The sequence below is a fragment of the Carcharhinus amblyrhynchos genome, chromosome 26 (genome assembly GCF_965287045.1).
Source record: "Carcharhinus amblyrhynchos chromosome 26, sCarAmb.v2.hapA, whole genome shotgun sequence".
In the NCBI taxonomy this organism is placed as follows: domain Eukaryota; kingdom Metazoa; phylum Chordata; class Chondrichthyes; order Carcharhiniformes; family Carcharhinidae; genus Carcharhinus; species Carcharhinus amblyrhynchos.
The window spans coordinates 32,733,870-32,760,917 of record NC_137349.1 but is presented as its reverse complement, the minus strand read 5'-3'; the positions used below and the strand labels follow the sequence as shown (position 1 = coordinate 32,760,917).

General features: G+C 45.9%; 1 protein-coding gene across 1 annotated transcript in view; it reads left to right on the top strand.

Moving 5' to 3' along the window:
- Nucleotides 1-26,718, top strand: part of shdb (Src homology 2 domain containing transforming protein D, b) — a 196,181-nt gene extending 169,463 nt beyond the window's left edge. Inside the window, exon 7 of the mRNA XM_080213296.1 lies at nucleotides 25,725-26,718. Coding sequence (XP_080069422.1) covers nucleotides 25,725-25,911 — 187 coding nt within the window. The 3' untranslated portion in view covers nucleotides 25,912-26,718. The remainder of the gene's footprint in view (nucleotides 1-25,724) is intronic.
- The last annotated feature ends 330 nt before the right edge of the window (nucleotides 26,719-27,048 follow it).

Genomic DNA, 27,048 nt, shown 5'->3' with positions numbered 1-27,048 from the left:
ATCGGGACAGACAGTAGGAATTTATTTTCTGATTTGCACTAAAAAACATTGAAGCGAAGCAGTAATCAGCTAGCTAAGTGAAAATAGAAAATGCTGGAAGTACCCAACCAGTCTGGCACCATCGGAGAGAGAATCAGAGTAAACAGGCCCGATTGGGAGGCAAGGTGGGCGGCACTGCTCCCTCGCAGTACCACGGACACAGGTTCATTTCCCGGCTTGGGTCGCTGTCTGTGTGGAGTTTGTACATTCTCCCCGTGTCTGCATGGGTTTCCTCTGGGTGCTCCGGTTTCCTCCCAAAGATGTGCAAGTTAGGTGGATTGGCCTTGCTATATTGCTCCTTGGTGTCAGGGGGATGAGCTAGGGTGAATACATGGGGTTATGGGGATAGGGCTTAGGTGGGATTGTGGCCGATGTAGACTCGATGGACCGAATGGCACCGTAGGACCCTATGATCTATGATGTACGATTCTCCCGTTTGGAGGCTAAGTGTCCATGTTGGGGGGGAAAACAAGGGTGTTTCCCATTGACTTTGGTAGTGTCTTGTGGGTGGATGAATCCCACCTGATCTGAAAGATGCAGATGGCCTCATTACGGGTAACCTGCTGTTCGAGACTGGGCTGTCATTTTTAAAGGGCACCTCAATCTCTGCACTTAGAGACAGGCCCCTCTCCCCCCAAATAATGAAATGGCATCTCCCACAACATTTCCCCCCCCCCCCACCCCCCCACCCTGCCCATCCACCTCCACAACTTCCCACAGATCAGGGGAGCACCAGGAACCCCTCAATGCAACAATTGTGGTTTGCGAAAGAAGAAGTGAAACCACAGGTTCTCAATCGGGCTTAAACAGTACTTCAGGTGCATTCAAACGTGATGGGAAATGGAAATAAGCACAGATGGCTGGAGCATGTCAGTGAAGTCTTTCTATAGCTTGCTAGGAAGCCTCAGAAACTTCAAATCAAAGGGGTGTGCATACATTGGGGCTGAGTGCAAAGCCAGCTGTGTAGACTGGAATGACCCTTCACCACACCCCCACCCAAGGTGAAATTTACATCTCTGTCAGAGGACTTCAAAGGGATCTGCTCACACCTGCAGCATCTGACAAAATGGGAAATCTCTACTTGCAAGGTGGCAGAGCGGTGGGAGGTTGGGGCAAGGATTGGGGGGGTGCGCATGGAGATTAAAATGCCAAGGCCACTTTAATGTTTCACAGCTGACTGGCAGAAACGCAGATGTTTGATCACAGAGCTGCCTGAAATCACCATGCCAACAATAAGTTTCAGCTCTAGCAGGGCTTGGAGAGGCAGCCACAACACCCCCATCAAGTGAAGAATGGTGAGGTCAACCACTTGCCCCCAGCCCAAAAGCACCCAATCCCCAGGACCCTTGTGACAGTGGCAAAGAGACAAATTGCCACTGGACGAACTCTTAAAGCCCAAGGTGTCAGTGCCAGGGTACCAGGAGACAGTGCACTGTTGGCACTGCCAAGGTGTGTGACCTGAAGGGAGTGGGGTGTCTAGGGGAGTAGGGGGTGTGAGTTGGGAGTCTGAGGGGCTCAGGACATCCTAATGCTTTGGGGGGGGTGGTGGTGTGGTGTGGGGTGGGGGCAAGGTGGGGTTGACCTGTGAACTGAGAGGTGATGGTGGGAAATGTTGCCCCTATTTTCTGTTGGTTGTGCGCCCCCGTACCCTCAAGGCCCAGCACACCATGTCTCTGCTTGTGGGTAGCAACAGTAACTGTAAAACAGATTGACCACCTGGTCCCATCTACACTGTTTCTAATGTAACTTCTGTACCATCACCTGCAACATCACCTGTGCATACCTACCTCCTTGTGTGAAGTCAGCTGTATTGGAAAGTGAGTTATACAGCATCGGGTCTCAGCCTGTGAACCACATAGAATCATAGAATCCTTTTATTAAAAAAGTTATAAAGTTTATTGATTTGTCACAATCCCCTAGTCGCCACATTCTGCTTTGGGTACACTGAGGGAGAATTTAGCATGGTCAATGCACCTAACCAACACATCTTTGGATTGTGGGGGGAAACCGGGACACCCGGAGGAAACCCATGCAGACACAGGGAGAAAGTGCAAACTCCATAGTGCAGGAAGAGGCCACTCAGTCCATCAAGTCTGCACTTACAACAATCCCTATTCCCATAACCCCATATATTTATCCTAGCTAGTCCTGCTGACACTAAGGGGCAATTTAGCATTGCCAATCCACCTAACATGCACGTGTTTGGACTGTGAGAGGAAATCGGAGTACCTGGAGGAAACCCACACAGACAAGGGGAGAACGTGCAAACTCCACACAGACAGTGACCCAAGCCAGGAATCGAACCCGGATCCCTGGCACTGTGAGACAGCAGGGTTAACCACTGTGCCAGTGTGCCATCCCTCTTTGGTGGGATACCTCATTGGAGTTTGATTCTGGACTCTGGACACACATGAAACAATAACTCTTTTCTCTGAAGCCTTTGCCCAATAAATGTTTATTTTCTCTATCCCCCTTTTGGTGTATGAGTACCCAGGGGGCTATGTTACAGCCCTCCTCCCATGCTTGAGTATGCACAACTAAGCAAACACTTTGCTTTCATCCTATCTTGAGTTTTCTGTGGGGCTATTGATAGAAAATTGGATCACACCCAAGCTGAGTAGTTGAGGAATACACCACGACTTATAGAGGGGAAGCAAATCAAAAGAAAAATATCTTTCTGTTTACGATGGACATCAAGAGAATAAATCAGGATAGTTTGAATTACCCTCCCTCCCCCAACCTGCCCCTCCCCCATCCTTAACAACACACACAGATCCTTGTAAATGTGCCTTCTCTGTTCCCCCCTCTGCTGCACCTCTCCTTTCTGTTTCTACATGGCTCTACTTCCTTCCAGTTGGTACTGCTTCCAGCTCAGGGGTCACCAGGCACATGGACTTATATTTCTCATTATTCGAGAAATTTACAATTGTTCCCTTTACAACTGATGCAAACTTTTAAAATCCCCTTTCAAAGATAATTAAAAACCATTACAGATTCCAGAGACATTTTAAAGGAGTTAAAATGTGCTGCTTCCAGGTCAAATTCATCATAGCATTTTTTTTATTCATTTGTGGGAGATGGCAGTACTGATTGGCCAACATTTATTGTCCATCCCTAGATGCCACTGAGGGTAGTTTAGAGTCAACCACATTTCTGTGGCTCTGGAATCACATGTAGGCCAGACCAGGTAAGGGTGGCAGATTTCCTTCTCTAAAGAACATTACTGAACCAGATGGGTTTTCCCAACAATTGACAACGGCTTCATGGCCATCAGTAGATTCTTAATTACAGATTTTTTTTTTAATGAATTCAAACTCCACCATCTGCTGTGGCAGGATTCGAACCAGTGTCCCCAAAACATTAGCTGAGTTTCTGGATTAACAAAATAGCAATAATACCAGTAGGCCATCAACTCCCCATAGCACATGTGAAAAGCGAATTGTTGGTATCCTAACAAGGAGTCAGTCCCTTCAGAGAGGGAGAGGGGGAAAGCGAAAGGAGGAGGATGGAAATCCGGAGTAATTGTAGCCGTGGTTTCACTGCATGATGCAGCTGCGCGCACTAAATTTGTCCTTTTAAGCTGCAACAGCAGACGCAGAAACCAGTGACAAGGGTGAGTTGGAATCACAACTTTCTCATTCAGCTTGGGCAGCTTGGCCACTTGGAACTGCTTGAGGAGCTCCGTTCTCTAGGAATGCGTGACAAATTTGTTTTTTGAAGTTTATTTAACAAGTCACAAGGCTGACATTCACACTGCAATGAAGTTACTGTGAAAATTCTCTAGTTGCCACACTCCGGCACCTGTTCGGGTACACTGAGGGAGAATTTAGCATGGCCAATGCATCTAACCAGTATGTCTTTGGGACTGTAGGAGGAAACTTAAGCACCCAAAGAAAACCCCCGCAGACACGAAAAGATCTGTTTGGGTACAATGAGGGAGAATTTAGCATGGCCTGTTGTTGTTACATCGCACTCCTCCTTTAAGACACGCTTAAAATCCACCTGATATTAAGCTATTGATTACCTCCTGTAATAGCTCAGTGTTTAACTATTAGTGTCACAGGTAAGCTTACATTAACATTGCAATGAAGTTACCATGAAAACCCCCTAGTCGCCACACTCTGGCGCCTGTTCGGGTACACCAAGGGAAAATTTAGCACGACCAGTGCACCTAACCAGCACATCTTTCGGATTGTGGGAGGAAACCAGAGCACCCGGAGGAAACCTATGCAGGCATGGGGAGAATGTGCAGACTTCACACTGTGGCCCGAGGCTGGGAATCGAACCCGGATGATTTTGGAGAATGCTGTCCAATTGCCAAAAGCAGAATTCTGGATCCAAAGGCTGACACCATCACCAATTGAATTTACTTTCACCTTTGGAGACTGGGACCACATCAGACTCACATCCCACCTCACCTAGTTAGATGGAATGCCGGAAGTTTTAAGTTGCAATATGCATGAGTACCATAATGTAAGGTACCCCCATTGTGCAATATGTGAGTTGTTCAACAGCTGAGCTTCCGGACTTTAGTGTTGGATCCTTGATATTTCCCAACAGTTGTGGAAGCTGCTGACAGAGATCCTGCATCATTCTGATTTGATTTGATTTGATATGATTTATTATTGTCACACATACTGGGATACAGTGAAAAGTATTGTTTCTTGCATGCTATACAGACAAAGCATACCGTTCATAGAGTATATAGGGGAGAAGGAAAGGAGAGGGTGCAGAATATAGTGTAACAGTCAACATGTGCCGGTTAGTTGCATTGGCCATGCTAAATTCTCCCTCAGTGTACCTGAACAGACGCCAGAGTGTGACGACTAGGGGATTTTCACAGTAACTTCCTTGCAGTGTTAGTGTGAGCCTAACAAATAAACTTTAAACAGTGAAAGATCAGCTTAATATACGGTAAGTCCATTCAAAAGTCTGATGGCAGCAGGTAAGAAACTGTTCCTGAGTCAGTTGGTACGTGACCTCAGGCTTTTGTATCTTGTATCACAGGCCTGTATAGGTTTATTGAACGATCAGCAGTTTGTAGCAGGAACCCATTGGCCTGTGGAGGCAGCCTTTATGTTCGCTGGTGCTGGTGTGTATGTGAGCACACCTTCAAAGGCACCATGTGGCTGGAAGATAACGTTTGTCTGTGAGCTACAGGAATCCCCTGAAGTGTGTGAAAACCGTACAAATTCACAAGTCCCAAAGTGCAATATACTAATGATGGATCTCTTTTTCATGGAAATTAGCCTTTTGAATGCTTTACAATACAGAACATTTATTTATTTTCTTTCTGGGGCAAGTATTTGGATAAATTTTCCTTAGTACAGTCCCCACATCATAACCATCTGTGCAAACATTTTTCTATATTGGACAAATAGCCCAAATATTGCATTCAATATTAGAAAATTAGAAATAACAAAGTTACCCCTTATTTTGCTGACAATTGAAATTTAGTTATTAGTGTCACAAGCAGGCTTACATTAATACTGCAATGAAGTTACTGTGAAAATCCACTAGTCGCCATCTTGCCGCACCAAGAGGGGGCAGGTAGGCAAAATGGGTATGGATGAGTGGCAACTGAGGACTCGAAACCTGGTGAGATTCAGCAGCAATCTCGGGATGGAGAGGAGAAAACTGAGGAGGGAAATTGAAAATAGAAGGAGCAAACAGCATTGATCAGAGAAAGCGCGGACAACATCCTTATCCTTCCTTTCTTTCCTTGGGTAGCATGGTGGCACAGTGGTTAGTACTGCTACCTCACAGCGCCAGGGACCTGGGGTCAATTCCCGGCTTGGATCACTGTTGGTGTGGACTTTGCACATTCTCCTCGTGCCTGTGTGGGTTTCTTCCGGACGCTCCAGTTTCCCCCCACAGTCTGAAAGACATGCGGGTTAGGTGCATTGGCCGTGCTAAATTCTCCCTCAGTGTACCCGAACAGACGCCTGAGTGTGGCGACTAGGGAATTTTCACAGTAAGTTCATTGCAGTGTTAATGTAAGCTTACTTGTGACACTAATAAATAAACTTTAAACTTTTACCTGTGTCTTTCCAGAGTAGCTAAATAGATCGTAAATGTTAGATTTTCAATCCAGTAAAAGTTTTATGATAGTTTTTTTGCCTATATAAGAATGGCTGCATTTTAAAACTGGTTCATTTGGAAAGCACTCTAAGAAGCCCTAAGGACAATGTAAGGTGCTACATAAGATCTATCTTTCATGCTGTACTGGCAATGTGTGTTACCATTAAGCCACTGAGTGATGGTTGCTTGTCCCCTCTGAACGAAAAAGCCTATATCGCTTCATGCGACATGGCATTCTCCAGACTGATGGATTCACTTTAGCTTTTACCCATCACTGTTCATACAGTGGATGAGGGTGTAACAGGATGTCCACCTGAAAGGCACCAACATTCTCACCCCCTTGCTGGTGATCATGAAGATTGAAGCCTCCTGAAAATAATCTGAGGCAAAACCACTGGCATCATGTCAGGAGGGGTTAACTTGGCAACACAGAAGAAATAGTTGGTGCGTATTACTTAAGAGCGTGCGCTAAACTGGCTGTAAGAATTCCCTTAAGAAAATCCCAGCGTTTATGTCAACAACAGAGAGAGAGAGAGAGAGGAAGGAATGTGCCATTTGCAGCTCCGTGTAATATTCATGAGCTTCAGACTAGTTTCAGAAGGCTTTAATCTTCACGATTACCAGCAGGGGATCAGAATGGTCTCCATGTTAGTGCCTTTCAGATGGACATCCTGTTACACCCGCATCCACTGTATGAACGGTGATGGGTAAAAGTTAAAGTGAATCTGCCTCCAGCTCATGAATATTATACACAGCTGTAAATGGCACATATCTCTCTCTCTGTTGCTGATATAAATGTTGGCACTTTCTTAAGGGAATTCTAACAGCCAGTTTACTGCGTGCTCTTAAGTAATGTGCGCCAACTAAGGGTGGCACGGTGCTACAGTGGTTAGCACTGCAGCCTCACAGTGCCAGGGACCCAGGTTCAATTCCAGCCTCGGGTCACTGTCTATCCGGAATCTATACATCCTCCCCTGTCTGCATGGGTTTCCTCCGGGTGCTCTGGTTTCCTCCCACACTCCAAAGATGTGCAGGTTAGATGGATTGACCATGGTAAATTGTCCCTTGGCGCAAAGGGGACTTACATGGAGTTACGAGGATAGGGCATGGGTGGGATTGTTGTTGGTGCAGGTTGGTGAGCCAAATGGCCTCCTTCTGCGTTGCAGGCATTCTATGATTCTGTTTCTTCTGTGTTGCCAAGTTAACCTCTCTTGATCTTATGCCAGTAGCTTAGCCTCAAAATAGAGTGATGTTCTCATGGTCTCTGGTCACTAGGGTGTTTCACGCACATCCCTTTGTGTGTTAGTGTGAACAGAGTCCCGTGCACCCTACACGTCAACTTGTTCACTCTTAAAGACGTCATTTGGCATCATTCCCACTGTAATAACAGTATTGCCCCACAAAGACAGCAGATGGTATCATTATTATTCAGATGCAGCAATGGAGGAAAGATGCAGTTGTAAGCATTGGGTTTGGATTTCTGCCAATTCTACAGTGCCCCACACCCCGTGGCTCATTTACCCTCTCCTCTCAGTCAGCAGATTCCAGGTTCAAGCCCCACACCGTGGTGTTGTGGGAGATTTTGAGGTGCAGGAGCATTAAGAAAATATATTGGCAATTTCATTCCTCAATCTACCATTATGTTGTTTTCCTTTTTATTAATCATTTGAGAGCTCAGAATTCAGCTAACTGCTAACCACTGTGCCACCGTGCTGCCCAAGGAAAGAAAGGAAGCATAAGGATGTTGTCCACACTCTCCTGAAGTGAAAAAATATTAGTGCCAGTAGGAATTTTGTTTTGAACTGCGTGGTATTTTTTTTAATTCATTCCCGGGACATGGCCAGTACTTATTGCCCAATCCTGAGGGCAATTTAGACTCAACCACATTGGCTTTGGAGGCCAGTCCAGATAAGGATGGCTGATTTCCTTCCCAAAAGGACATTAGTGAACCAGATCGGGTTTTTCCAACAATCGACAATGATTTCATGGTCATCAGTAGAATCTTAATTCCAGATTTTCTTTTATTGAATTCAAATTCCATCATCTGCTGTGGTGGGATTCGAACCCGGGTCCCCAGAACATTAGTTGAGTTTCTGGATTCATTGTCTAATGATAATACCACGTGGCCATCACCTCCCCATTAACCTTCACTAATCTAAAATTTCATTATGCAACCTTTTTCAGGTCGGGTATCGATTATCTGAAATCCTTTGGGGCTGATTGTTTTTAGGGTTTCAAATGATTTCGGTTTTTGATACTTCATATTGAACAAGGCCTACTTACTTACAATGAAGCTTTGGCTAGCTATAGTCTAAAGTGAGTAAATTGGCTCAAAAAGTAAGATGTATCACTGAATGCAGGGCACCAGTAATAAGTTCCCATCCAGGTTCTGAGGTCTTTGCCGTGTCTCCCTTGCAATGTCCTGCTCTGTAGATCACCTCCTCTGTTCTGGTACCCCTGCTCAGTGATCTGACCTCTATTTCACTGTGTTTGGGCCCTTTGTGCCCTTTTCAACTGTACGCAGGCACAGGGATTTTTCCCGGCCCAAGGAACGACAAAAGACAGTTCCCGACAGGCCTGAGCACAAAAGGACTGAGAGCAGCCTGCTGGGAAATGTGGTTCCATGGCAACAGTCTTGGCAACAAGTTTCCAATATGTTCCTCAGGCTTAGGGGTGTCAGGGCTGTCCGGGGCGGGCAGTCAGGCTGTCCAGGGGGAGTTGGGTCTTCTAGGAGGGAGTCGGGGCTGTCCAGCAGAGAATCAGGGTGTCTGGGGGCAGTTAGGGCTGTCTGGGGGGGAGGGTCGAGACTGTCTAAGGGGAGTCGGGGTTGTTCTGGGGTGAGTTGGGGCTGCCTGAGGGGAGTCAGGGCTGTCTGGGTCCAGAAGTGGGGAGTTGGGCTGTCCAGGGGGTTGTCAGGGCTACCCGGGGGGGGGGGTCAGGGCTGTCTGGTTGGGGGGGGGGGGGGGGTGGAGTCAGGGCTGTCCGGGGTGGGGTTGGAGTCAAGGCTGTCCGGGGGGGGGGGAGGGGCTGTCCAGGGGAGGGGACTTGGGGCTGTCTGGGGCTCGGGGGGGAGTCAGGGCTGTCTGGGGCTCGGGGGGGGAGTCAGGGCTGTCTGGGGCTCGGGGGGGGAGTCAGGGCTGTCTGGGGCTCGGGGGGGGAGTCAGGGCTGTCTGGGGCTCGGGGGGGGGAGTCAGGGCTGTCTGGGGCTGGGGGGGAAGTCGGGGCTGTCTGGGGCTGGGGGGAAGTCAGGGCTGACCAGGGATAGCTGGGGCTGTCCGGGAGGGAATCGGGCTGTCTGGGGGAGTTGGGGCTGACCAGGGAGGGGGGGGTCACAGATACCAGTACTCAGCCAATTCAATTTACATCACATGAATCAAGAAACAGCTGAAGACACTATATATCACAAATGTGACGCATTTTGACAATATTCCTGAAGCTTTGTGCTCCAGAACTTGGCTTATCCCTAGCCAAGTTGTTCCAGTGCAGCTACAACACTGTCATCCATCCAGCCAAGTGGAAAATTCCCAGGTATGTCCTGTCCACAAACGGGATAAATCCGCACGGCCAATTAGTTCTCCATCAGTCGACTCTCGATCGTCCTCAAAATAGTGGAAGGTGTCATCACCAGTGCTATTAAGAGGCACTTACTCAGCAATAACCTGTTTCAGGAGCAGCGATGGTCCGGTGGTATCATCACTAGACTATTAATCCAAAAACTCAGCTAATGTTCTGGGGACCCAGGTTCAAATCCCACCACAGGAGATGGTGGAACTTGAATTCAATAAAAAAAACCTGGAAATAAGGATCTACTGATGACCAGGAAACCAGTGTCGATTGTCAGAAAAACCCATCTGATTCATTAATGCCCTTTAGGGAAGGAAATCTGCTGTCCTCACCTGGTCTGGCCTATATGTGACTCCAGGGCCACAGCAATGTGATTGACTGTCCTCAGGCAACTAGGGATGGACAATAAATGCTGACCAGCCAGCAACACCCATGTCCCATGAATGAATTAAATAAAACTTGCTAACAGACATTCAAATTGTATTCCACCAGTCACCCAGCTCCTGGCCTCATTACAACCTTGGTCCAAACATAGACAAAAGAACTGAGGTCCAGAAGTGTGGTGAGAGTGACTGTTCTTGACATCAAGGCTGTGTTTACCCAAGGGTGATGTCAAGGAATCCTCGCAAAACTGGAATCAATAGGGATAATGGGGAAAGCTCTCCATAATTGGAGTATCTTCAGTGTTGTTGGAGCTGCACTCATCCTGGCAAGTGGAGAGTATTCCATCATATCCCTGACTTGTGCCTTGTAGATAGTGGACAGGGTCTGGGGAGTCAGGTGGAGTTACTCACTGCAAGATTCCCAGCCTCTAACCTACTCTTGTAGCCTTAGTATTTATACGACCTGTCCAGTTCAGTTTCTGGTTAATATTCCAGGGTGTTGACTGCTCCAATGAGCTCAACATCGTCTAGGACAAAATAGTCAACTTGATTGGCACACCATCCAACATTCACTCCCCCTCCTCATTAACACACAATGGCAACAACACGCACCATCTACAAGATGCACTGCAGCCACCCACCAATGCTGCTGCGACAGCACCTTCCAAACCCTCTCCCACCTGCAAGTTCCCCTCTATACCACACACCAGCCTGACATTGTTGTTCCTTCGCTGTGGCTGGAACAAAATCCTGGACCTCTCTGACAGCACTGTGTTTGTACATAGGCTACATAGCAATTCAAGAAGGCATTACCTTCTCAAGGGGCAATTAGGGATGGGCAATAAATACTGGCTTAGCCAGCAGTACCCAATCCCATAAACTAAACAAGAGCAGTGGAGTTATCCTCAGTGTCCTGGTCAATAAATGGATGGGATTTTACAGCCTTCCTTGCCCCAAAACAGTAACATCCCACCTGAGGTCAATAGATCTTTCCATTATCTGCCCTTCACCCGCTCTGATCCTCGTGTCGGGCGGGACAGTAAAATTCCAGCCATTACCCCTCAACATCACAAATCATTACTGCAGTGAAACGGTGGCACAGTGGTTAGCCCTGCTGCCTCAGAGCGCCAGGGACCCAGGTTTAATTCCAGCTTTGGGTCATTGTCTGTGTGGAGTCTGCACATTCTCCCCGTGTCTGTGTGGGTTTCCTCCCTGTTTTCTCCCACTGTCCAAAGATGTGCGGGTTAGGTTAATTGGCCATGATAAATTACCCCCTCATGTCAGCGAATTAGCAGGGTGTATATGTGGAGTTATGGGAATAGGGCCTCGGTGGGATTGTGGTCAGTGTAGACTCGATGGACTGAATGGCCTCCTTCTGCACTGTAGGGATTTTGTGGATTCTATCATGTGCCTGCTTGTTGGAGTGTAGATTGGCTGCCTCATTTTCTCCAACGGTGACTCCACTTTCAACAATTACTTTATTAGCTGTAAAATGTTTACAACATCCAGTGGTCATGAAATCACTATATAAAAGCAAGTCTTTCTCTTTCAATGTAGTTGGGTGATACAAGTGTAAAATGTAGAAGCGTTCCTGTCTCGTATCTTGGGTTCCTTGAAACTGCCTTACACACAGGACGTTTCACAAAGTGTTTCAGCTCATGGTATACTTGCCCCACACATCGAGTCATTGGGTGGGACTTTCCAGCCAAATTCACCCCAAGACGGAATAATCCCACCCAAGGTCAATGGACCTTTCCGTGGTCCGTGTCCCGCCCCGCCACGATTCCCGTGGCAGGTGGGATGGGAAAATTCCACCCATAGAGTCATACAGTGCAGAAAATGCCCTTTGGCCCATTGAGTCTGAACCCATAATATCTACCACGAAAGGTGCACTTTTCCTGCACTTGTTCCATATCCTTGAAAGACTAAGCATTTGGAATGGCCTGCCCAGTAGAAATGCCAAAACTAGTTAGATATATTCTTGGAGGCTACATTTCTTGACCTCTCCTCTCCAGTTGGTCCAACCGATTTTTAAATTTTTCCAACCGCATTATTTATTTATAACTAACTTGTCGAAAATGAAAATCCACTTTACGATTGCGTCTATGGTCTTTTCTTTCCTGCTTTGCTTTCGACAGCATCTAGGCAATTAATCTTCAATTCTAGATTCATTCCGACACATGGACAACCTCACTCCCCAGCGGTCACCAGCCTCCCCCTCACCCCTAACCCCTCTCCCCTAACCCCCCCTCCCCAGTTCTGCACGATAATGGGAGAGAGGTGACAGGGACAAGAGGAATTTACAGGCAAGCATCATGGCCCAAGGTTTTTTGTACGCTTGTGCTATCACCCCACTGCTGTCACTGGATTGTATATATTTTGTGTTCCTCTTTCATTCCAACATGAGCAAACGGGCCTGCAGGAAAAATTAGAGGTAAATCCCTGTCGACAAGATTAACATCAAACACAGGCTGAAGTTCAGCATAATGTCAGTGCAAATAGCTTTAAGGAAATTCTGGGTTACTGCTTAATTTCTATTTGAACCAGTCCCCTGTTCAGGGCCCCTTCATAAGGTTACACATTCTGTCTTCACAAATTGAGTATACCTTCGTGAATGGGAATTAAGAGGGAGTCAGTCAGATTGCCACTTGCTTCTCTAAGTGTTTCCATTCATAGAATCCCTACTGTCGAGAAGGAGGCCATTCAGCCCACCGAGCCTGTGCAGACAACAATCCCAACCAGACCCTATCGCCTTGTCCCCCTGGCACTAAGGGGCAATTTACTGTGGCCAGTCAACCTAACCCGCACATCTTTGGAGTCAGTAGATCTTTCCATTGCTAAATGCGTCACATGGCATGGCGCCATAAGTGGCACAATGCTCACTTGTCCTGTTGGTGACTGTTGGCAATTAGCGTCAGTGCCCCCAGATGAGGCAAAGGGACAGAATAAGTCAGGGTCGCTGCTCATAATGTCTGATGGGTAGCTCGTGGCCAATATAGGACATGTGAGTTTCTGGATATCAGGCAACAACCCGATAGAAAGAGGAGCCGACCAGTCTCGGCTGCGCAATACCCTTTTGCAGTCTTCCTCAGTACAAGTCAGTGTGGTCAGGCTAGGGAATAAAACCAGCGTCAAAGTATTGAGCTCAACCAGACCAATCTTGTTTGATGGATCAAACCCTTCTCAGCACTCCTCCCTCTATTCCCCCCAAAGGTAATAATAACTCTTCAGGGTGACATCAATGCACTAATGAGGATATGACTCAAGGAAGGGAAGTGGAGAGGGTGTGAATGTTTTGTTTATTTTTATTGCAGGATTAATGATTAAAAGTGTACACTTGGGGAACTGTGTGGATTCTAATTACATACTCAATTATCATGATGCGCAACGGTTCAGCTTCATGCCAGCATTTGACGTTACTTCTGCCCCAAAGCCTCTATTGAAATACAGTGCACTCTCTGTGAACACACAGCATTTTAACCTCAGAGTTAGAGTCAGGCACCACTACCATCTCCACAATACTCATTTACACTGCACTTCATTTACTGTTCTTAGTGACTCCACATTAAGGATCTTTATTGTTCCAGCTGGGTCATAAATACTCGGCTATCTCACCATCCACCATTTTTTGCTGGGATGACGGAGCCACAGGCATTGGCCTCTCCCACACCATGTTAGCTATTCTTCATGAGACACAGCTTGCCTTGCATCAGTACGCAACACTCAGCTCCAGGTAAGGCTGCTGCCATCCCATTCATCAGTGGAACACATACCTCTGTTTCCTCCATTTATTTTACTAATTGTCAGGCGGCATAGTGGCACAGTGGTTAACGCTGCTGCCTCACAACGCCACGGACCCCGGTTCAACTCCAGCCTCAGGTGACTGGCTGTGTGGAGTCTGCATGTTCTCCCCGTGTCTGCGTGAGTTTCCTCCAGGTGCTCCGGTTTCCTCCCATAGTTCAAAGATATGAAGGCTAGATTGATTGGCCATGCTAAGTTTCGCCTTGGTGCCAGGGAGATTGGTGGGGTAAACACTTGGGGTTACGGGTCTTGGTTGGATTGTTGTCAGTGCTGTTACGATGGGCCGAATGGCCTCTTTCTGCACTGTAGGGATTCTGTGATTTTGTGATCAAATATCTTCTGCAATACTGTGGACTCCCTGCCACGTCACTGAGAACAGCTATAGTAATCCTACAGTGACCATAGCTAGCCAGGAATCAAGGTGGAGTCTTCCTGGTCTGTAGGGCACCCAATCAAACTTGGAAGGAGGGTTTGCATTTATGTAATATCTTTCATGACCTCAGGATGCCCCAGAATACTTCAAGAGCAATGAAGTGCAGTGATATTTTGCAGGCAAGGCAATAATGTTAGCAATACTTAAATTCTGCAGAGCAAGCTCCCACATATAACAATATAATGATGACCAGGTCATCAAGATTGTTTGGTCTGCTGATTTGAGGAGTAAGTATTATTGGCTGACATGCTGGTGAGAATACTCCTGTTTTTCATTGAAATAACGCCATCAAACATTTCGGTGTTACGACATGGAGGTGATTTTTTTCCCCTCTGCGTGATTTTGGAACCACCCAAAAGGATACCTCACCTCGTAATCTTATACGAATGTGCATGGGGTAGTAGGACGCTACTGGTTTTGGTGACTTAAAGCAGGACCTTACCCTCTCTATCATGAACAACTAACAAGTCTTTATTTTAAAACTGGAGTGACAATCTTATTAAAAATGAACAAACTGAATAAACTCCTCAATAGAATGCGGTTCAAATTTTATAAGTCTCATTCAGGAATAATGAATTAAATCCTTGTAGAATATAGTCACTCTCAAATAATATAATACGAGGCTTCTGTTGGAAGTGTGAACTTTCTTCTGTTGCTTCCGTCTGGAACACTTCCTGAGTTGGTATCTCTTTCTCTTCATTTGGTGATTTCCTGAAGATATATATATAGTGTATCTATATATTAAACTACAGGATCCTGGATTCTTGCTTCTTCCTCCTTCCAACTAAAGAGCTGGCAAGCTTACTCTGACAGTTACTTCCCCTCATCCGGGTTTAAATACCTGGAATTACCTCACAGTATTCCTGCAATTTATGTGGCTTGAGGCTGTCAGCAAACCTCACATTTGAATTCCATTGGTCCTGTGTCTCTGCATGCTTGCTTTAAATACAGTAAGAAGTCTCACAACACCAGGTTAAAGTCCAACAGGTTTATTTGTAGCAAACGCCACTAGCTTTCGGAACTGGCTGTTCCTTTGTCAGGACGAAGGATCAGCCATTTCTGAAAGCTAGTGGCGTTTGCTGCAAATAAACCTGTTGGACTTTAACCTGGTGTTGTGAGAAGTCTTATTCTGTTTACCCCAGTCCAACGCCGGCATCTCCACATCATGCTTGCCTTAAACTCATTGGTTCAATTCAAAAGTCTGTTTTGCTATGTTAGAACCCTGACCGCTGCTTTGGATACGAATGTTGCAAACCTACTGCTGCAGATAAAATCCACAGAAAGACACACACTTTTTAAAGAGATAATGCCATATACTTTCTTCTTTTGATTTCAATATTTCTTTTCAATATTTATCTTTGTCGAACACCACATTTTTAACTTCATATGTGCAACTTCATAACACTGAGAACATTTGAAAGGGCAGGCAGTATCTCAGTTTATCTGAAAATAAAATTAAAGTTTACTTATTAGTCACAAGTAGGCTTACATTCACACTGCAATGAAGTTACTGTGAAAATCCCGTAGTTGCCGCAGTCCAGCACTTGTGGGGTACGCTAGGGAGAATTTAGCATGGCCAGTTCACCTAACCAGCATATCTTCGAAGTGTGGGAGGAAACCCATGCAAATATGGGGAGAACATGCAAACTGACCATTGTTCCACCCAAGTTAGCACCTCTGAGAATGAGCAAAAGCTGAGTGATAGACTGAAAACAACTGAGAAATCAAAACAAATCCTTGAATAAAAACCTCTGTGATATGTAAAAATAAATAATTCCATTGAAAGTTCAGTGGGGTTATTATTTAAACTGTGGATCTTTCAGTTACAGATAACATTCATTCACTTTATGTGTATGGAAAGCTGAAGCGGTTTAAGCATTGGGGATAATTTTTTTTTCTATTCATTCTTGCGATATGGGTATCACTGGCTGGCCAGCATTTATTGCCCATCCCTAGTTGCCATTAGATGGCAGTTGAGATTCAACCACATTGCTGTGGTTCTGGAGTCACATGTAGGCCAGACCGGGTAAGGGTGGCGGATTTCCTTCCCAAAAGGACACTCATGAACCAAGTGGATTTTTCCAACAATTGTCGTCAGATTCTTAATTCCAAATTTTTTTTATTGAATTCAAGTTCCACTACCTGCCATGGCAGGATTCGAATCCAGGTCCCCAGAATATTAACTGTATCTCTGGATTAATAGTCCAGCCATAATGCCACTAGGTCACCATCTCCCCAAATTATTTATTTACACCAGTAACATAAACAGAAAATGCTGGAAAATCTCAGCAGGCCTGACAATATCTTTGGGGAGAGAATAGAGCCAACATTTCAAATCTAGATGGCCCTTTGATTTGATTTGATCTCATTTGATTTATTATTGTCACATGTACTATCGTACAGTTTCTTGCGTGCTATCCAGACAAAGCATACCGTTCATAGAGAAGGAAACGAGACAGTGCAGAATGTAGCATTACATTCATAGCCAGGGTGTGGAGAAAGATCAGCTTAATGGAAGATAAGTCCATTCAAAAGCCTAACGGCAGCAGAGAAGAAGCTGTTCTTGAGTAGGTTGGTATATGGCCTCAGACTTTTGTATCTTTTTCCCAAAGGAAGAAGGTGGAAGAGAGAATGTCCAGGATGTGTGGGGTCCTTGATTATACTGGCTGCTTTTCCGAGGCATCGGGAAGTGTAGACAGAGTCAATGGATGGGAGGCTGTAATTTTTCTGTCAGAGCTAAGAGCTATTTTGCTTTTATATTTGTCACTGGTATCTGGGCACACTTTGCTCTCACCCCCAACTGCTGTTCTTCCTCTGACACTCCTGTACTCACAGATAGGCTTCAAGAACACTTGGCTGCCCATGTCAAATGAAGGTAGTTGATGCGTGTAAGAATGTTTTGTTTAGCAGTGAGTGCTGTAACCGCACATGCAGTTACCACTGAAAGTAGAGATTAGATTGCTTCAATTTTAAACTGAAGTTAGAAATTGGTAGAGCGAGTACAGGGAGCGACTGAATTTAGATTCAAGTCATTCGCGTCAACCCAGGGAATGGGATGGGTAGAATGCTCTTTAAGAGAGGTATTGCCGACTCGATGGGTTGGAAGGCCTATTCTGCAGTGTGAAGCTGTTATCGTTGGCATGTCAGTTATGACTCTCATCAACTTTTACAAATGCAACATAGGAAGCATTCTTTCTGGTTGTATCACAGCTTGGTATGGCTCCTGCTCTGCCCAAGACTGCAAGAAACTACAAAAGGTCATGAATGTAGCCCAATCCATCATGCAAACCAGCCTCCCATCCATTAACTCTGCACTTCCTGCTGCCTCGGCAAAGCAGTCAGCATAATTAAGGACCCTACACACCCCAGCTATACTTTCTTCCACCTTCTTTCATTGATAAAAAGATACAAAAGCTTGAGGTCACTTACCAACCGACTCGAGCGCAGTTTCATCCCTGCTGCCATCAGACTTTTGAATGGACCTACCTTGCATTAAGTAGATCTTTCTCTATACCCTGGCTATGACTGTAACAGCATGTCTGTGACTACACTCCTTTCCTTTTCTGGAAATGGTATGCTTTGTCTGTATAGCGCGCAAAAATCAATACTTTTCACTGTATACAAATGCATGTGAATAATGAATCAAATCAAATCAAATCAAAGATTCTGTGATTCTGGTTGCACCTTCTTCACGAAAGAAAGGGTCACAGGAGCATTTTTCCCCTCTTGCAATGTGAGGTTTTTTTTCTAATCCTTCTTTATATTTCCTGCTGTTAAAAAAGATCAATCAACTTCTCATTTCATTTCTCCGCTGTGTGAGTAAGGAACCATCCTTGTGTCAAATTCCTGTGTTGTGGCATTGGAAAGTGCTCCCAGCGTAGCCCTCTTTTATGGACCTTGGTTTAACAAGTTGGTGGATGAACAGTGAATTTATGATTGAGCTGTCTGCAGCAACAGGACCACACATCGATTGAGTAATAGCCTTTTGGAAAGCATAACAAACCAATTTAAGCAAAAAAAAATGTAGCGGTGCGAAGCTGAAACTGAGAATGTTATCCCTGGACATTATATAGTTGAATGATTAAGAATACCTTCGAGCAACTGTCTTGAATTTGGATTTGAATGGTTCACTTTACATTTGCCCGCTCAACTGATTCCATTTTTAGGCAGCAGCTTCAAACTGTTGGAGAATGCAAAAAATAATACCAAGCAGTCTATCCAGTTTATACCTTGCCTTCTACAAAGGGGTAAATTTGGGCCTGTTTCTCTTTTTGTACCCTGGACAATAAATGTTGGCATTTGCATTGTCGTCACAGATGTCACATGCAGAGACTAAGAGTTGGGGTGGCACAGTGGCACAGTGGTTAGCACTGCTGCCTCATAGCGCCAGGGACCCGGGGTTCAATTCTGGCCTCAGGTCACTCTCTGTGTGGAGTTTGCACATTCTCCCCATATTTGTGTGGGTTTGCTCTGGCCTCCTTCCACAGTCCAAAGATATGCAGGTTAGGTTCACTGACCGTGCTAAATTGACCCTTGGCGTCAGGGGCATTAGTAGGCTAAATGTATGAGGTTACAGTAATAGGGCCTGAGTAGGATTGTGTACAGAGTTGATGGGCCAAATGACCTCCTTCTGCACTGTGTTGGTTCTATGATTAGGAGCCCTGGCTGCTATCTTTGCTCTCACTCCCTATTCCAGGATTTTAAAATTATTAGAACATTCCCAACCACTCCTCCTGCTGGGATCAGCAAAGTTGGCACAAACCAGGGACTCAAAACACACTGCAAACACCTCAGAGAGACAGTGTAATAGCCCATCAGGTCATTGAGAGAGCATTGTGTATTCTATATTACTGCCGTCACATGCAATGAGTAGAACTTATAATCAAATGAGAGAATTGGTTTTAATTTCCAAGAACATTTTGATTTATTATGTTGAAAATATAGAACTTTTTAAAATTCAAACACAGGGCTTCGTTGGCTAAGGCAGCATTTATTGCCCATCTTTAGCTGGCCCTGTGAAAGTGGTGTTGAGCTGCCTTCTTGAACCGCTGCAGTCCCTGAGGTGTGGGTGGGTACACCCACAGTGCTGTTAGGGAGGGAGTTCCAGGATTTTGAACCAGCGACGGTGAAGAAACGGTGATATATTTGCATGTCAGGATAGTGAGTGACTCGGGGAGGAACCTCCAGCTGGAGGTTTTCCCGAGTATCTGGTGCCTTTGTCCTTATGGGTGGTAGAGGTCGGGGGTTTGGAAGGTGCTGCCTAAGGAATGTTGGTGAGTTCCTGCAGTGGATGGTACACACGGCTGCCACGGTTCATTGGCGGTAGAGGGATTAACTGTTTGTGGAAGGGGTAGTAATGAAATAGGCTGCTCTGTCTTGGATGGTGTTGAGCTTGTCGCGTGTTGTTGGAGCTGCACTGATCCAGGCAAGTGGAGAAGTGTTCCATGATCAATGGTTGCGGCATGAGAGAATTTGATACACCCATTCTGAGCACTCTGAGTAACAATCCTGATCTTCTACACATCATTCTGTTTCTACAATTATTGATCTAACATGGTTCAAAAGAAAAATGTACTTGCAATGCCTGTCATGACCCCAGTTTGTCCAAAAGACATTTACAACCGGCTTAGCAGTTCCCAAGTAATAAGAAATGAGGTCATCATTGCAGTGTCGGAAGCAGGGTAATTAATATCCACACAGCAAGTTTATCAAAGCAGAAATGATGTAAATGACCATATCATCTAAGATCTGCATTAGGCATTGTCTGTTATAGCCGTAGATACCACTTTGTGAATGGCAGTCCCTTCTGCAGCTGACACTAATGAATGGCATTGGCCTGAGGTTGACTGACATTTTTTTTCTGACGGTCTTTCTTTTCCACCATCTGGTCATTTCCTTTGTCCTTTGCTTTTTGCCCTTCTCAATTGGTTGTCTTCAGGCAATCCGGTCAGGCAGAAAGGGCTTCCCCTGCATCAATTCTGATCCCAGTCAATTTCAGGCTTATTGATTTCCTTGGATTGCAGACATGGATAACCCTGTTGATCTCCTGCCAATACCACGCCCTCACCACAGAGTATGCCTCTGGGGATACAGTCCTCCATTCGGCACACATGACCCAGCCAACAGAGTCGCCACTGTTTCAAGAGAACAAACATGCTGGGATCCCTACACGCTGGCATGCTGCCATATTTGGCACTCCTGCTGCCCAACATTCACCTGAAGCAGCGGAGATGGAAGCCACACAGCCATTTTTTGCTTGGCTTGTGTAAGTTGTCTATGCGTCGCGACTATAAAGGAGGGTGCTGAGATCACAAGCCTGGTACACACAGGAGCTTTGGTTGTTGGTCTATATGCAAGCTCTCAGCTTTGATGTGACAGCTGCAGCCTTGGCAAACCCGGCCCTGATTCTAGCATCAAGGCCAACTTGACCCAAGTTGTGTGAAGCTGCGGAGGTTGTTGTTGATGGTGATGGAAGGTGGAGTCTCTACATTTTGGTCTGGAACTTCAGTCTTCCTCCATATTCCCGGCAAGTGAGCTTCAGTATGGGATGGCATCATCTACAGTTCATGGACTGGGATGTTACCCACTTTGGTCTCGGCATACAGCCTTGCCAAGTTGAATAGCAGTGTTGTTGCCCATTTAAAGGCCTCACGTGGAAGGGGATGAGAAAGTCATCGTGGGCCTTACCCTTAAACTTTGAAATCATAACATACTTTTTCAGAGGAAAGAAATAGAGCTATTGCTGATGTGAAAGAGGAATATGACAGCATCTTGTCCAATTTTTAGTGTACTGGTTCTCAACTGGAGCAATCAAACCAGTCCCATCACTATATCTTCCACTGCGCCAAACCCTTATAGAAACATAGATACTAGTAACAGAAACAGGCCATTCAGCCCATTCATTTTGATCATGATAGATCATCAAATACAAATATCCTGATTTCCCCCCTTATCCCTTGATCCCTTTCGCCCCAAGAGCTATATCTAATTTCTTCTTGAAATCACACAATGTTTTGGCCTCAGCTACTTTCTGTGGTAATGAATTCCACTCCCTCTGAGTGAAAAAATTTCTCCTCACCTCTTTTTTAAAAGGTTTATCTCTTATCCTCAAACTATGACATCTAGTTCTGGACTCCCTCACCATCGCGAATGGTAACCACCCTGTCTAATTGTATTAGAAATTTATAAGTTTTATCTAACATTCCCTCAACCGTGCAATGGCCTCTGTCTCAACTCTTGACACAAAGAAACACCCCTGCTCTCTCTGTCTCTTACTCAGAATTTTAAATTTACCACAGAGCCCGCAAACAGAGGAACTATTCTTTTATACTTCGCCTTATCACCTTTTGTCATTTTGATTTATATCAGATTCAAGTTGTAAGCGTGTTTTCTATCACAATTAAGAGTCAATTTTCCCACACACTTAAATCTCAGTTAACTGGGATATATTTTGCAATCAATGAGGTCCATGCACAAACGCGTAATCTCCTCCTGCTGCAGTCCCTGTGTTCTGATTAGGCAGGCATTAGCGGTTTATATGGCTGAATCTCTAAATCCCTGCTCATTCCTAATCCCTTATCAGATTTCATGTGAACGCTCGCTGGACTAGCTGCAGCAAACTAATATTTAATTTGACACAAGTTGTGGTCCTTAATTACAGATTTTATAAATATCAATTTCATTTCCAATTCATTAACTTTCATAATTCATTAACTTTCTAATTACACTTAATTTCCTTTCTTTCCACCAATTTCATTCCTCCTCCTCCTGAACCCACTGCTTCATGCCTGTTTATAGTCCCAGGGCTGCCAACCTCCCTCTGGGAAACTCCAAGAGCCCATTGGTAAAGTGTGAGTCTGTACAGCGAGCGCTTCCAAGCTATTTAATCACAGACCCAATAATGTCCACGTCTTTCTAAAGCTTATTTCCTTATTAGTCACAAGTAAGGATTACATTAACACTGCAATGCAGTTACTGTGAAATTCCCCTAGTCGCCAAACTCCAGTGTCCGTTTGGGTCAATACACTTAACCAACATGTCTTTCTGACTGTGGGAGGGAACCGTGGCACCCAGAGAAAACCCATTCAGACATGGGGAGAATGTGCAAACTCCAGACAGACAGTGACCCAAGCCGGGAGTTGAACCCAGGTCCCTGGCGCTGAGAGGCAACAGTGCTAATCACTGTGCCACCATGCCGCCCCCTGTCTGGTCCTGTCTTCAAAGAAGCCTTGTGCTACTTTGGGTTACTCAGTACCACTCAGGACTAGGAATGCTGATTGATGGTTGGGCAGCACGGTAGCACAGTGGTTAGCACTGCTGCCTCACAGCGTCAGGGACCTGGGTTCGATTCCCAGCTTGGGTCACTGTCTGTGTGGAGTCTGCACGTTCTCCGCGCGGGTTTCCTCCAGATGCTCTGGTTTCCTCCCACAGTAAGAAAGACGTGCTGACTAGGTGCATCGGCCTTGCTAAATTCTCCCTCAGTGTACCCGAATTGATGCCAGAGTGTGGCGACTAGGGGATTTCCACAGCAACTTCATTGTAGTGTTAACGTAAGCCTGCTTGTGACTCATAAATAAACTTAACTGATTTTACAGCACTGTTTTCCAGGAATACTGGACTCAATTATAGCCGCTTTTCTTCGAAGCGGGGGGGGGGGGGGGGGGAGGGAGGCTAAAGGAATCTTTCCCTCAGAAAACAAATGGGGAAGCAGTCAGAATTCTCCAAATATTTTGATTGAGAAACTCAGGTGAGGCAGCCCATGTCCCAAGCCCAGTCCATCCTCGGGACTGGAAGAGGAGGTTGGGGTGAAGTAGGAAGCGGTGGTGGATGACAGTGGGAGATAGGCCGATGATTACCAGCTGCTGGTGCTAATTCCTTCCTTCTATTTCCATAAAATTAGTTTTGTATCCTTAGTGCATGAAATCTAGCAGGGCTGTTCGAATGATTCAAATCTATGGTTCTGTTTCCACAGCCAAGATTAGACCCTCTCAGAAAGTCATAAAATCCCTACAGTGCAGAGGGAGGCCATTCTGCCCATTGAGACTGCACTGGCTCTTACCCAGGCCCTCCCCCTGTAACCCCACATACTTACCCTACCAATCCCCCAACCTATATGTTTTGGGAACAAGGGGAAATTTAGCATGGCCAGTCCACCCAACCTCCACATCTTTGGCTTGCGGGAGCACCCGGAGGAAACCCACCCAGACACGGGAAGAACATGCAAACTCCACATAGACAGTCACCCAGGCTGGGAATAAACCTGGGTCCCAGGTGCTGTGAGGAAGCAATGCTAACCACTGTGCCACCATGCCACTCTACAGGGGCAGGTTTTCTGCCTACTGCTGTTTCTCGTGAAGTCAGTTTTGATTCCACTATGAATACCCTGTAGATCAGACCACCCCGTCACTGCAGATCTGCAGATGCTGCATTACAGGAGATCGCAAAGTCATGCCCGGCAGTATGCTGGCACTAGCCCCAGGCATTGCTCCCTAGCAATATCTACTGGCGTTTACATTAGGGAGGTTCCAGGTTGGAGAGGGATGTACCCTGGAATAGCTGGGGGGCGGTGGGGGGGGGGGGGGGGGGAGAGTGTCCCATCTCTGTGCGTGGTGGGCTCCGTGGGGTATTTGTATTTTAATTGTGTTCACGTCCTTAAAGATGGTGCCCTGAAGTGTTGGGGTGGGGGGGGTGTGGTGGCTCTGACCTGCCCCCTTTTTCAAAATCGTGGCAGGAGAAGCTGGCAAGGCAGCTGGTGATCTGCCCTCTGCTTTTCCCACCCAAGGCAACACTGACGTGTTTTTCCTTTATGTTTTAATTTGCAGCCTTGTTTTAAAGTTAATCTCTGTCCGACAAAATAAAAATCTATCAAGTTTCTGTAGATACAGCAGTAACCTTTCAAAGCTTACAAGGTTGTTTTTCTGGCTGGGCATTTCCACCCAGTGGCACAGTGGTTAGCACCACTGCCTCACAGCGCCAGGGACCCAGGTTCGATTCCTTGGGTCATTGTCCGTCTGGAGTCTGCACATTCTCCCCGTGTCTGCATGGGTTTCCTCTGGGTGCTCTGGTTTCCTCCCACAGTCCCAAGGTGTGCTGGTTAGGTGCATTGGCCATGCTAAATTCTCCCTCAGTGTACCCGAACAGACACCAGAATGAGGCGACTCGGGGATTTTCACAGTAACTTCATTGCACTGTTAATGTAAGAATATTTATGACAATTATAAATAAAATTTAAATTGTACTCAGCCACCTACAATCCATTCTCGGGTATAACCAGTTCTTAAGCAAACAACTGGCAAGTTTGTAAACTGGGTTTTCCCTTTGAAATGAATGATGAAAGTGGGAAAGTACCAGAAACAAATACTTTCAATATACAGGTGCTTGACACATGTGGAAACACATTATCATAATCAAGGGTTTCTAAACCGGGCTTCTAAATAAAGCTTCCTTGATAAGGAACTGTGCAGTCAACAGAACAGCACTGTGGCTGTACCTACACCACATGAACTGCAGTGGCCCAAAAAGGCAACACACAAACACCTTCTCAAGGTAATTGGGGATGGCAATAAGCCTCAGAATTGAGCTGAGGAGGAATTTCTTGAGTCAGAGGGTAGTGAACCTGTGGAATTCATTGCAAAAGAAGGCTGTGGAGACTAGATCTTGTGTGTATTTACAACAGAGATAGTAAATTGTTAGGTCAATGCTGGAATTCCCTCGCTAATGGCATTATGCACAGTAAGAAGTCTCGCAACACAAGCTTAAATTTAAGCAGGTTTATTTGGAATCACAAGTTTTTGGAGCACTGCTCCTTCACTCGTCTGGTGAAGGAGCAGCGCTCCGAAAGCTCACGATTCCAAATAACCCTGGTGTTATGAGACTTCCTACTGTGCCCACCCCAGTCCAATGCTGGCATCTCCACATGATGGCATTGTGGGTCAACCCACAGCGCGTAAACTACAGCATTTGAAGAAGACAACTCAGCACCACCTTCTCGAGGGAGATTAGGGATGGGCAATAAATGCTGGCCAGCCAGCGTTGCCCATGTCCCATGTGTAAATAAAAAAAAGATAGGTTCTTGATTGGTAAGGGGATTTGGGAAATGGGTTATGGGGAAAAGCTGGGAGAATGAGAATGAGAATCGTATCAGCCATGATTGAATGGCGGAGCAGACTTAATGGGCCGAATGGCCTAATTCTGCTCCCATATCTTATGATCTTATTATGTATGATAATCAGGGCGTATTTAGTCACAAAGCCAGCTGCACTGGAAATGGTTGTGAATGCAATTTGCATGAATGTCGGTTTAATGTTCCGGGGATTTATATTCAGCTTGTAAAACAAGATGTAGCTTTTCTCCTTGTTATCCCCCACATCGTTTACAACCCGTATCTTGTCCTTACCGTCGCCACCTCTCTTTTCTCTCGGCAGGAGCAGCCAAGGATACATGCACATGAAGTTCAGCAGGACAAAAGACTGCAAGTACATCCTCGGCCAGAACAGCCCGCCATTTGACAGCATCCCAGAGGTCATAAACCATTACACCAGCCACAAGCTGCCAATTAAAGGTGCTGAACATCTCTCCTTATTGTTCCCTGTGACAGTACAAACGCTGTGACTGGACACTGCCCAGTGGTGAAGAGAAAGTAAACCTGTGGGGGAAAGAAACGAAGCATAATCTTAACGGACATAAAGCGTCAACACGAATTTCAGACACCTGGAGTGTAATACTGAATTTAATACAGTCCTGAGCTCCAGATCTGGGCTGTGATATAATTGCAGGCCCTATCTGTTTCCAGTGTTATTTTCTGGGCTTATATTTGTGGTGAATTGGATCATGAATGTTGCTGTAAAGATTCGGTCTGTCATTTACTGGGAATGTACAGAATGTCTTTTGTTTCTCCCGTGTGTCCACACCCACCCCCTCCCCTCCCTGTGTCTAATACTGCGGGCCCCGCACATCCTCCAGTACTTCACCCATGTGCGCCAGCCACGCCACTGCATCTCAGCTGGACCGCTTCATTACGAGGGCGTCAGTTGGCCAAACTCAAATCCTCCGACAACACCCAGCACTCCCACCTTCCCGGGAGCAGGGAGTCGGGGATCCCTGACCGCATCGACCCGGGAGCAGAACACCTCAGTTTGACCTTCGCCCTCACCGTCTCCCGACAATAGGGACACTGAGGTCAAAGGTCTCGCCCTCCCCCTGACTGAGCTCAGCTCTGTTAGAACTAACGGGGAATCAAACTTGGGGGTCCTGCTGCTCTGTGTAAATGAGGGCAGCAGCGCGCAGGGCTGCAGCCAAGCCAAGCGCGGAGAGGGGAAGGTGGGGGATTGGAATGGAATGTCTTGAGGTTCCAGTGTAATATGTGTTTTCTATTTTCAATAATATTTTCTGTAAATATCTAACAATTTTTTTATAAAATATGCTCGGAAGAAACGTCTGGAGTGCATTATTCACAAATGAGGCTCAGAGCACAGAGTGTTCGGTGCAGAGGCTTTAAGAAATTATGACAATCACAGCAATTATTACGAGAGAGGGAGTGAATAATGAGATCATTACTGAAAGCATCTCATGCTGCTTTGGCGACAGAATATTTACAAATCCCTAATTTGTTTTAGAAATTCAACCTTTGCAGCCCAACCATCGGTCACATGTGCAATTATGTTGCCTGCGCAGTCTTTTCTACCTCTCTTCCTCTTTGCTCTGTGTCGGTCTGACTGTTTTTTTTCTTTAAATGCCTCTCCCAACCTT